Genomic DNA, 12,128 nt, shown 5'->3' with positions numbered 1-12,128 from the left:
CAGGGACAGGGCCTCCCCACTGGGAACAGCCAAGAGAGCCGGTCAGAGATGACACAGTGGTCTGGGGCCAACGCGGAACCCGCCCTAGATGGGGGCGCTCCTCAGACCAGGAGCCTGGAGCCAGAGGGAGCTCTGTCCTGCTTCTGCACTTGCCAGTTCCAGCAGACTCGCTTCTCTGCCCACTTCCCTCCCCCAGGTTGGCCCGGAAGCTGCCTCCGCGTGTGGTGACCAGCCGGTCCCTCCCTGCTTGCTCTAACAATGCCCACAGCACTGGGGCAGCTCGAGAAAGAGCAGAGAAAAAGGCTTTTTTTCTCATCCACAAAAGCAGAGCTGAGGAGCCACCTGATGGCCACGCCCTCTGCAGAGTCGCTTGAGTAATGGTTTTCTGAGTCTTTAAAACTGAGTCACCATTTTTTTTAAACAGGGAATGATTAATTATAAACCACCCATTGGCAACTATTGCCTGTCCCAGCCCTTCTTCCAAATGTGTTTCTTCTGGGGGCGCCGGGCCGGCTCAGTCGGTAGAGCAGGCAACTCTCCATCTGCGGGTTCAAGCCCCACAGCGAGCACAGAGGGCCCCTCAAAAAAAAAAAAGTGTGCAAACTGTTCCTTCTAGAACCCGTGAAGAACACTTTGTCAGCTTCGCTTCTGAAAACACTGTGCAGGCTGGTCAAATACTCAGCCAGGAAAGACGGCAAGACAATAAGGGAGCTGAAGCCAGGGCGGACAGGGCCGTCCCTCCTGCCCTCACCCTGCTCCACGGGGACCTCCACCTCCCTCTGAGCCAGGGCCAGCGACACCCGGGCCTCGAGCTCGGCCCAGCTCTCTGCAGGGAGGAAGTGCTGGCCCCTCTCAGCCCTGCCCGCCTCTCCAGAGGGTGGGACAGGAAGTGACTTCTTTCTCTGCCTTCAACCTTCTTGCAGATTTTAGATCTGTAGGCCTTGTGGTTCTCAGAACCAGTACGTGTGCATTTAAAACAAAGGAGCAGCACAGCCTGGGCCTCTCCAAGCTACTCTGCCTCAGGAGGAGGAGGGACGTGGGGCAGAACACAGGGGACGGGGAGGGAGAGAGCGGGCTCCTCAGGCCAAGTCCCTCTGGGTCACAGAGGGTTCGCCCATCCCTGGGCTCTACGCTCTGTCCCTTGTCGCCTCTGCTGGGCTCTACAGCCCAGGCCCTCAGCTCTGCCGGCCGGACCCCCCCAGCAAGCAGGCCCCTCCCCAAGCAGGACTCCCTGAATGAGCGAGCGGAGTACGGCCCCTGGGGCCCCGCCATCCGTCCAGACGCACCTCCTGGCCCTCACTCAGACGCTGGGCGCTGGGCAAGGGGGCAGCAGGGGGGCGGCCCTCGCACTCCAGCACCGACCCGAGAGCACGCAGGGCAGAGCCACAGCTCAGCGGTCTGCGGGCAGGGCTGCAAGCCTGCACCCGGCCCTCCGGAGAACACGAGGGCGTCTGTGTGCCACCACGGGCCAGGCCGGAAGCCCTCGCCGGGGCAGCACGGACAGTCGCCACCACTGTGCGCCAAGCCTCCTCGTCCTCCTTGTCCACGGCGGCACCTCCGACCCCACAACGCCCTGCAGGGAACTCACCGCTGCCTGTACCACCCGCCGTCCGGGGCTGTCCCCAGCGCAGAGGGGTCCGGGGACGGGGGATCGGAGCTGGGGTCTGAGCGCTGGGGCCGCAGCCACTGGAGCTCTGATGGGGGGACAACTGGAACGGGCACCAGAAAGCGAAAGGCCACCGAGGACGGGTGGCCAGGGAGCCCTCGAGGGTGAGACTAGCCTCTGCGGACGGAAGGGCCCAGGCCCAAAGCCCCCAGCCCAACCCCAAAAGGAGCCAGACTGTGCCTTCCTTCTATTCACCCTCCCATCACCTGGAGAACGAGCCTGCCGTCCCCCAGACCCCAGCACCAAGCACCACGGAGGCAGGGGACAGCAGGCGGCACTGGAGGACCGGGAGCCTCTTTCGCTCCTCCCCAGGCTGGCGTCCAAAGCAGGACGGCAGACCCCACACCCCAGCTTCCTGCGAAGGCAATGGGCCCACAGGGCACAAAAGCACATCCCCGGGACTGAAACCGGAGATGTCCACTCCAGAAAATAAGCCTCCCAGCAACACCCCCTCGACGGCCACCATCCTCGGCATCAGGGCTGGCCCACCACTTACCAGGAACCATGCATCCAGGATCAGGGGCAGCCCCACGGGGAAGGGACAGGAAGCCCGAGGCCACCCCACCCCCCGCCCTCATCTCACCACACTCCTCAGGCAACCTGGGGCTCCTCACAGAGCCACTGGCCAAGCCCCCGTTGGACTGTGAAGCGAGCCTTCAGACCCCACTCCTGCCCCCAGCATCTGTCCTCGTGGACTCATCAGCTCTCACGGGTCAGGAAGCGCATCTGTGTCTGCCGACCTCGGACAACACCAGCCTGAAAACACGTCATTCATCAACAGGTTTATCATCCTAAGAGTGGATGACTTTGGTTTGGAGAGAGTTGACAGACACACCCCAGAGCCCGCGGACCAACACTGCTCCTCTCCCTGGAAAGCTCCAAGGGATGGGAGCTCCCACAACCTGCCTGCGTCCCCGTCCTCGAGAGCAGTGACCCCCCCGGCAAACAGCCCCACACCTGCAGGCCCCTCAGGTCCCGGCCACCCCACTCTCTGGGACGCTGCCCCACAGCTCTGGGAAATGGGCCCCCCACCCCCGTTCTGGACCTCAGGTTGGGTGCCAAAAACCCAAACAGCTCTGCTGCTTTCCTCCTTTTTTTCCTCTTCAAGTAAACTCACAAATGTCAACAATCAGAAAAACATGCACATGGAGACATATTTCTCAACTCCGCCCCGGCCCTCTCTGCTGCCGCTGCCAGCAGAAACAAGGTCAGCTTCCCAGCCCCGCTTATGTAAGCGGTGAGCTCGCCACGCAGCTGGTGGCCACCGAGGCCGGGGGCGCCTGCCGATCCCAGGGCCCTGGAGGCTGAGCAGGGACTCAGGTCTGGCCGTCGGGACCTCCCTGGCACCGCAGAACAGACTCCGATTTCTCAGGCTACAGGGGCCCGGGGTTTCAGGCAGGTCACTGAGAAACCAGGTTCCTTCTCAGCAATAAAGGCCTTCAACTGAAGGCAGTGGCCGAGGCAAAGTATCCAAAAGGGCGCAGGTCCCTGTATCCAAACGCAGAATTTGGTCCGGGGGTGGGGGTGGCCTAGAATACGTCCCCAGTGCTCTCCATCTACCCCGAAGCAGCTCTCCGGACCGAGCTCTCCGGACCGCACGCTGTAATCGCTCGTTAGCCGTCAAGAGCATCCGCTCTCCCGGGCCTGCCGCCCCTCACATCTGCCAGGAAGGGAAGCTGGTCCTGCAGGGCGACCCAGGCACCCAAGTTCGGGAACCTGCCAGATTCAAACAGCATGGGCTCCAGGTCTGTCTGGACAAGGGTCTCTCTCCCCTGGGACAGGTGCCTCTCTGGGCTCCCCCCAGCTCCCCCCTTTCGGGGCTGCCCGCCACCTGTCACTTCCTGCTCTCCTCCTGCCTTTCCACCCACCACAGCAGCTCAGGAAGGGAGTCCCAGGTGTGAGGGACCAGAGGGGAGCAGGCCTCCCCGGGCACACTGGCCGGCTGGACTAGGGCCCAACCCTGACCTTCCCTAGGGCAGCAGCTTGTAGGACACACACACACACACACACACACACTCTCTCTCTCTCTCTCTCTCTCCCCCCCCTGCTCTCACCAGGTCACCCATTCACGTGCCCAAAAGCTAAAGTCCGCAGGTCCCAGGAGAGGCCCGCCTCCTCCTCTAACTCAGCCGCCGGCCCCGCCCCCACACCCTGACCTCCCCGGCAGCGCCACCCCTCCCCTCTCCTGTTTGCGGAGCTGTACCTGCTCCTATTGGCCTTGTCTTTGGCAGAGTTGGTATTGACCTTGGCTCCGCACCGTGGACTACACCCTGCCTGGGGAGAGAGAGGAGGCTCCTCGGGACCCATACAGAGGAGGGGCTCTCAGACCTGCGTGGTGACTGGCTCCAGGGGGAAACATGTCCTCCCGCCCCTGGGGCCTCTCGGGGAATCCGCAGGCCCAGCCAGGAAGGTCTGGCCAGGTCACCTCTCCGAGGTTATCACCTAGTTGGACGAAAAGATACCAAACAGGGCTAACAGCCCAAAGGCCCCAGAGGCCCACTGAGACTGACTCTGCCTCCGGCCAGAAAGGGGCTGGGCTGGGGATGCCGGCCCAGAGCCCCCCGTGGGGGCTGCGGCAGGCCGGCTGCGGCCCATGGGTAGGGTGGCCGGGACAAGTCGTGTCCACCCCTCGGCCACCCCCCCTCCCCCCCCAACACAGTCATTCCCATCTCTGAAGTCAGCCTCGGTGGTCAGCCAGGAGCCTGCCCTGGGGGGGACGGGGGCGACGGCGTGGCATTCGCTGGAGGCGCTGCGGTGGGGCTGCCGGGCTGACCGCGTCCTGTCCCTCGCCTCACTGCTGGCCGCGCTCGGCGAACGTGCACGAAGCTGCCCTTCCGCACCCGGCGCTCTCGTCTGTTCTGCAGGCCCCGAAGTCGGCTCCCGCGGTCCCAGCGCGGCCTGAGCTAGGGCCGAGGTCACGCACCCGCGCACACGTCCCTCCGGCTCACCCCGGGGCCCTGGGAAGGATGCGGCTGGAATCCCGACCCAGGACCCCCGGCCCTGCCACCCTCTCTGAGACAGAAGACTCGGCCTTGCGGGTACGCCCTACAGCAATCTGCAAATCCCACCTGACCCTCCTGAAAAATACCGTCGGGACCATTTTAGAGCCAGACAGGCTGCCTCGAAAGTGAGCAAGGGCCGCGGGACGAGAATGAGGCGGGTAGGAAGGAGAAGGGGACGAGCCCCGCCAAACCTTACGGTGCCCTACGAAGCTGCCGCCAGGGAAGCCGCACAGGGTGCCCGGACAGACTCAAGTCATGGAGAAACTAGAAATGGCTCAGAGACAACAATCACCGGAACTCGCTTAGTGTGCACTAATGAACTGCGCACTTTAAAATGGCTGAGATGATCCCTCTGATGTGTACTTTACCACAATCTTTTACTGGGCGCCTGGGAGGCTCAGTGGGTTAAGCCTCTGCCTTCGGCTCAGGTCCTGATCTCATTGCCACGGGGCTCTGCGGGGAGCCTGCTTCCCCCCTAGCTCTCTGCCTGCCTCTCTGCCTGCTTGTGATCTGTCTGTCCAATAAATTTTAAAAAAAAAAAAAGGGCGGCTCAGTCTGAGTGTTGGCTCAGCAAAAGCCCTATTCCAGGCCTTCTCCCACCCCTCCCAGCAGGACAGTCTGGGCCAGGGATGAGCCTGCATTCAAACCCCAGGCCCAACTGCTCACCACACCCAGAAGCAGGGGAAACCCAAGCATTTAGGCATCTGGCAGACCTGAGAGGCGCCCTGCAAACTCAGTGGGGCAAGGGCGTCCGGGTGGCTCAGGGGCTGAGGGATCCACTCCAGATTGCCCCCGGGGTCGTGCTCTCGGGGATGGAGTGTGCTCCAACCCTCTGCATGCAGCAGGGCGTCTGCAAAGACTCTCTCTCCCTTTCTGCCCCTCCCCACTCTAACTAAATTAATAAATAAAATAAAACCAGCGCAGGGGGAAATAATTTCCACTAAACTGAAAAGGGACATTAGGTTATAACTGGGGAAAAACAGAGCCACACCTCATGCCTCAGTCTATGAACTCAGAATGGATCAAATATTTAACTAGAAAAACCTCTTCAAGCGGGGTGGGGATCATCTTTTAAGATAATATTGGCAAAAGAAAGATCTTATTAAGTATGAAACAACACCTAGAAGCTGTACAGATTGATAAACCCAACTACATTTTTAAAAATCAGCATGGCAAACACAATCCCCCCCCAAAAAGTCAAAACACTGATTGACAAACCAGAAAGAGACCAACAACCCAAATTTCTTAAGTTGAGAAACAGGTGATGCAAATGTCTCTCAAACATGGAAAAACCCAGTCTCCCTCAGATAAAGTAAATGCAAATTAATTCCACACAGACTCCGTTGTCTGTGTAGATGCTAGTTTAATAACACACTCTGGGCAAAGGTCTAGACGGGGCATTCGCTCATTGGGGCTGGGGGTCAGAACAGGTGCAGCCTGGGCACGCTCTCGAAATTACAGACGTCCAGGGCCCGTGGCCCAGACTGCCCCAGGCAGCTCACCCCGCAGGGGTCCTCCCACAGCCTTGCCACCAGGTGCCCACCAGGGGACTGGGGGAAGGACTCCTCTATGCTTGTAAGGCGACACCGAGCTCTTAATCTGTGTTCCTTCCCAGTCCGAGGGCTGCAGGGGTGAGGCCAGCCCAGGGCTCAGAGCCAAGTCCCAGCCGCAGGGCACAGGGTGCACTGAGAAGCTGCGTGACCTCGGGCTTCTCCGGCTCCTCACACCCCACTCCCCCATCCATAAATTGGAAATAAAAAGATGACGCACTTCAAAACCATGTTGTGAGGCTCACATCCGGTGATTAAGGTTAAAACCCCAGCCTTATTTTCCAGACGTGCCAACCTCTCAGGAAATACGGGGAGAGGGAGAGGGAGAGGGAGCGCACCAGCAAGCGCAGGAGCGGCGTTGGGAGATGGGGGGGACAATCCCAAACAGACGCTGCGCTGAGCATAGAGCCCAACGCGGGGCTCGATCCCACAACTCCGAGACCACAACCCGAGCCGAAACCAAGCCGCTTCACCAATGGAGCCGCCAGGGCGGCTCAGCAATTCTTGTCGCCCCTGCCCCAGTGGCCTCCGCTTTTCTGCAAGGGAGTCCTCGGGCTCTAGCCGCCCCTCCTCCCGTCCGAATGGGCTCCCGGCATCGGTAACATCCAACAGGCCCCACTTGTGCGTCCAAGTCTTGCCTGCCGAGGCTGGACGCGACCTGCCCCAAACTGGGGGGGCTGGCGAGCGGCCTTCCCCACCGTTCAATACTGAAGAGGCGGCACCCCCCGCCACACCAAGGCATCGTCTCTTGTTCAGCCTCTGAAGTGGGCGCTGGCAAGAGAGAAGGTGACCCTGGCATCAGGGTCCCCTCCAGCCGGGCGGGGGGGGAGGGGTGTGGACTCGGCAGCACATGTGGTTTAGGGCAAAGAGCGGGCTTCAGAGCCAGGCCTGTCACTTCCTTGCTGTGTGATCTCGGGCGCCCCACAACGTCGCTGAGCCTCCGTCTCCTCTGGCCCACGCGCGGACGGTTTCTGCAGCTCCCACCTCCGCCGATGTGCTCCACCGTTTCCAGCGGCACGCACACGAGCGGACAGTTGTCGTTTTTCTAGAAATCCCTTTTCTTGGCCCCACTTTTCCAGCGAAGGCGCACCCCACTGCCCTACCCCGTCTACAGCTCACCTCCCCCAGAGCAGCCTACGCTGCCCTCCACCGGGGCTCTCACGAACCCTCCCGGCAGCCCCCGGCCTCCAGCCTCACAGCTCCTCCTGTGAAGGTCACCCAAGGGCTGCCTGTTTCCAGGCACACCAGTCAGGGCCCAGCCCTGCTCTGGCCTGAGCCCCTGCCCCCTGGGACACTGGGGGACACCGAGGACTGCTCCTTCCTCTTCCCCAAGCTGTCCCCACTGGGCTGCCAGACCCCACGCTCCTGGCCCCCTGCGACGTCACCAGTCTCCCCTTCTCGGTCCCATCCTCCCCGGCCAGCCCGGGCAGGCTCCGCAGACCTCTTCTCTCCTGTTCCCCAGCTACACTCAGCACGCGTGAGGCTGGCCACCCTCCAGGCCTGAAATAACAGCTGCCACGGACCTACCGCAGGCGCAGGCCCCGTTCTCATTCCCAAACTCCAGCTCCCACGTCTCCCACTGCCGATCCAAGTCTCCGTTCCCGAATGTCCCAAACTGACCTGATCTTTCCCTCCAACAAAACCCGCCCCCGCCCCCTGCCTGTCCCATGTGAGCAAGGGGCCAAGCGCATGGCCTGGGGCAGAAGCCAGCGCTTCCTGGCACTGGCGGTGCCGCTGAGCAGGGAGGGAAGACCAAGCGCGCACTTCAGGAAACGCGGCTGGGAGGCGGAGGGACACAGCACAGGGGCTGGAGGGACAGCCCGGATGCAGGGCCTCAGGGCCGCACCCCTATGCGCAGAGCCGGCAGAGGGCAGGTGGCAATGCGGGGCCCGTTGGAGACCCAGCAGCACACTGGGCAAGAGCGACCGTGCCAAGGGCCACGGACCTCGCGGGATCTCATGGCCGAGGAGAGAGTGAATCCCAGATTCCACACCCAAAGGAAGCGCCCACTCAGCCCTCAAGCACTCTCTTACAGACCCTACCTGGATGGCAGCTTCCCCACTGGTGTCCAAGGGGCACCAAGTGTCCCCACGGAGCCCTCTGCCCAAGAGCCTACGAGGCCCTCGGTGCTGCGAGGCGGCGGCTGCAAGTTCCCGGGGAAGGGAGAGGGATCCCTACTGGGTTCCCTCAGGCCCCCTTCCCATGTCACCTCTCCAGGAGAGCCTCCCCTCCGAAAGGCCAGCTCCACGGCCCGTCACATGCACAGTCCCAGCGCTCACCCGCTTGTCCCCTGTCCCCCACTACCCAGCTCGCTTCCCCTCCCCCACACCCCCACCCCACCACCCCAACCGTGGAACCCCGGGTTCTCGTATTTAACTCTCGGCCCCAAACTGAAGCACAGGGAGCCTGGGACTTCCGTCTGTTTCGCTCATGTTTGCATCCACGGCTCTAAGATCAGCGTCGGGAACACCGGCAGACAGTTTGCTCAAACGCGCCGACTGCCAGCTGCGGGACGTCCACTCCGCACGGCTGACTTCCCGCAGCTTCTCTCCTTTCATCTTCACTACCACCGCTTCGGTGTTTGTTACTTGTGTTTTCCAGGCGAGGAGTGAGGCTCCAGGAGGGAACCTCGCAGAAGCCTCCCCATTAGCACCGCTGGGCAGACAGCTGGGGTGCTGAGCTGCCCCCCGTGGAGAAAACGAGGTGGGGTGGGGGCGTTGGCCGCAGCAGGAAGGCTTGGGAAGAACGGTCCCCCTCCACCCGGCCACACGCCCAGGGTAACTTCCCGCAGTGACAGAGACTCTCCATGTCCGGGCGGCAACGGCCACTCACGCTGCTGAGCAACGGAGGACGGCGGCTGTGACCTGACTTCACCGCAGCACGTGTAAATGGAGCAGCCACACCTGCCCAGCCACTGCTAGCACGGGGGCACACAGGCCGGGTCGGGGGCACACGGGCCGGCCGGGGCGAGGGGGAGGCGGGCACAGTGCGGGCGCATGGCTGCCCCGGGGACCCTCACACACACGGCAGCCGTGGGCCGGGGTCTGTCCCCGGGGGCTTCCTCCGCACCATCCCACCTCCGGACAGTTTGTCCTTACGATGCTGGCCCCGCCAGGCCTCAGGCGGCGGGGCTTTCTCGGTCCCTCTCAGGGACTTACTCTTGGCCATGTTCAAGCTCCTTTTAGGGTGTCGTCTGGGTGGCCGGTCCCACACGGGCCCCACAGGGCTTTACGCGGCCTCAGTGTTTGCTCAAGTGAATAAACAAGGGCAGAGCCAAGGCGGGGAGAGACTTCTGGCGACCAGAAGCCGGAGGGCAGAGGGCCTGCCTTCAGCGGCCTGAGCACCTCCGGAGCCCGCCATCCTGGCCAGCGAACCACAGGCACGTGTAGAAAGGGACCCTCCCCGCTTCCAGAGCTCTCTCCGCAGTGGATCTGGGGTGGGGGCCAAAATCCAGCCAACACAGCCTCGAACTCTGATACACCGAGACCCAAACCACCCAGCTGGGGAGGCCCGACAGGGGTGAGGGTAGGGCAGGCAGGTGCTGCGGCAGGAAGACGCGCCTCGAGGGAGGTTCAGACGCCCAGACAGGACTCTGGAGAGACAGGCAGCTGTACGCGCTTGCCTGTGCCCCGTGGCACTCCGCAGCAGGCGGCAGGAACCTGAGTCACCCGTGTCCAGGCCTTCCACACCCAACACACAAGTCCCAGCCGTGCAGGGCCCCGATAGCAAGTCCCTGAGCGGGGCCCTCAGCCCCGCCATGAGGGCAGCCTCTGACCGCGGGGAAAGCGGGCCTCCGGGCGCGCGAGCCCCCGCCCCGAGACCCACCGGATTTCCCCCCTCGCCCAACTCGGCCTCTGCCGCTCCCTCGCCTCCCCGAGGCGAGACATGCACACTCATCGGCTGCCTGCTTCCTGGACAATATCTTCGTTTTTACTCCGCAGCTTGCGGGCCGAGTCCGCGTGGGTGTGGGAGGAAAGCGGGGTATTTTCTGCTTCTCTGCATTTTCCTTCTGAACTGGGCTCTCACTTCCTCCCCCAGCTCTCAGTTCTGCCTTTCCTGGGCTGTCTGGGCCTCGAGACCACCACGCAAACAGGGACTGACCGCAACTTCTTAGGAGCCAAGGCAGGAATCCCCCTGAGGCAGGTGCCCTGGGGCGTGGTGGGAGGTGCACAGTCACAAGCAGGGGAGCCCCTTGCAGGGGGCTGGGAAGAAGACAGATACCACAGAAGCCTCCACCCCACCCTGCAGGCCTCCGGCACCCCCATGGGATGAGCCCAGGTCTCACTTCCCTTCCGTGGGCCCCTTTGGCCCCAGCACTCAGCTCCCCTCCTCACAAACAGCCCCAGCTCTGCTCCTGGGGGGACATACAGCACTGGAGCCCCAGGAGCCTGGGCCTCCACCAAGGGTCTGCCCACCTCCCTTCCCAGCCTCTGTGAACCTGTCTCCCTGGCACCAAGTGTATTTTAGACCCAGCAGAGGACGGGGACAGACGTGTATGGTATCTGCGGCCCCAATCAATGGTGACTGCTCCCTGCAGGGGTCCCCTGTGCACTGACAGAGGGAACCCCTTTAGGTCCCTCCGCCCAGCACCAGGGGCACCACCAGCCAGAAGGCAGCCCACCCCCCAAGCTTCTGACTCTGGAGTCCTCTCTGGACAGAGAGATCAGGCTGAGAATCTCTGCCCAGGACAGGAGCCCTCAATTCCCAGAAACCTGCAGGCTGCCCCTCAGAGAAGCCCTCGCAGCCTAAAATAAGCTTCTTGGGAAGCAGTGGCCGCTGGGCTAGAGGAGAGCCTGGACACGCAGCTGGGCATGGTGCCAGGGCCCACAGAAGGGCCTGGCTGCCAAGGGCTGATTACAGGCAACAGGAGCAGCAGGGCCCACTGCCCTGCGCCTCGCCCCTCCTCTCTGGAAGGAGAGCCCCGTGTGTGCCGGCCCAAGACGTCCCCTCCGAGCCGCCCTCCGCAGGCCCGTTCAAGGCCCAGCGCCGGGGTCTGCCGAGGCCAGTGCGGGCAGCGGGACCCGCCCCTTCGCGGCAGGGGCGCGGGGTGAGGGGGCAGAGCCAGCCACGCGGCCCCCACGGCTGCCCGTCCTGTACACAGGCCCCCCGGGCGGGAGATCCGCGCCCCCAACCCCGCTGGGACCTCTGCCCTTTAAGGACCCGTGGGAGCGCAGGGAGGAGGCTCGGGACGCGGCGTTCCCAGAACACGCCGGGCCCGGGGCAGCGGGCAGCGCGGCGGCCTCCGCGGCCAACGGCGCAGGACGCGGTGGGGCGCAGGACGCGGTGGGGCGCACGAGCGGCGGTGGGCGCGGGACAGGGGCGCCGCCCCCCTTCCTCCCGCCGGCCGCCCCCGCCCTCCAGGCGCGCGCGGAGCTCTTACCCGGCGCGGGGCAGTCCCCGGGGACCACGACGGCCCCCGGCGCGGCCAGCAGGGCTGTCAGCAGCGCGCAGCGCAGGGCCAGCATGCTTCCTCCGCGGCCGAGGCCCCGCGCTCCCGGGGCGGCGGGGCGGGGCGGGGCGGGCGGCGAGCGGGCTCCGGGCCCCGAGGGCAGCGCCGTGGTCCCCGGGGGCCCGCGCCCGGCGCCCGGCGAGTCCCCGCGCTCCCTCGGCCCCGGCTGGGTGGCAGCTCCCGCGGGCGCGCGACGCGGAGCCGCCGACCGTCCCGGCGCCTGTGACACTGGAGGAGCGGCCCCCGCCGGCCCGGGGCGCGGTTACGAAAGCCGAGCGCGTGGCGCAACCGCTCCGCGCGCAGCCGACCGCGGGGGCCGCTTCCGGCCGCAGCGCCGCACCTGCCGCTCCGCACGGCGACCCCGGCCCGGCTCCGGCGACCCCGGCCCGGCTCCGGCGACCCCGGCCCGGCTCCGGCGACCCCGGCCCGGCTCCGGCGACCCCGGCCCGGCTCCGGCGACC

General features: G+C 64.2%; 1 protein-coding gene across 5 annotated transcripts in view; it reads right to left on the bottom strand.

Moving 5' to 3' along the window:
• Positions 1-11,757, bottom strand: part of IL6R (interleukin 6 receptor) — a 43,608-nt gene extending 31,851 nt beyond the window's left edge. For 4 of the 5 annotated variants that reach the window (XM_044266450.1, XM_044266446.1, XM_044266447.1 and 1 more), the window contains exon 1: positions 7,746-7,917. In XM_044266450.1, the coding sequence (XP_044122385.1) occupies positions 7,746-7,887 (142 nt within the window). In that variant the 5' untranslated portion in view covers positions 7,888-7,917. Of the gene's footprint in view, positions 1-7,745; positions 7,918-11,598 lie in introns of those variants that run through there. The other variant, XM_044266448.1, reaches the window with a different exon arrangement.
• Between the last annotated feature and the right edge of the window lie 371 nt (positions 11,758-12,128).

This window comes from Neovison vison, chromosome 10 (assembly GCF_020171115.1).
Source record: "Neovison vison isolate M4711 chromosome 10, ASM_NN_V1, whole genome shotgun sequence".
Taxonomy (NCBI): domain Eukaryota; kingdom Metazoa; phylum Chordata; class Mammalia; order Carnivora; family Mustelidae; genus Neogale; species Neogale vison.
Note: the sequence above shows the minus strand (reverse complement) of the source record. Positions and strands in the feature narration are given on the sequence as shown.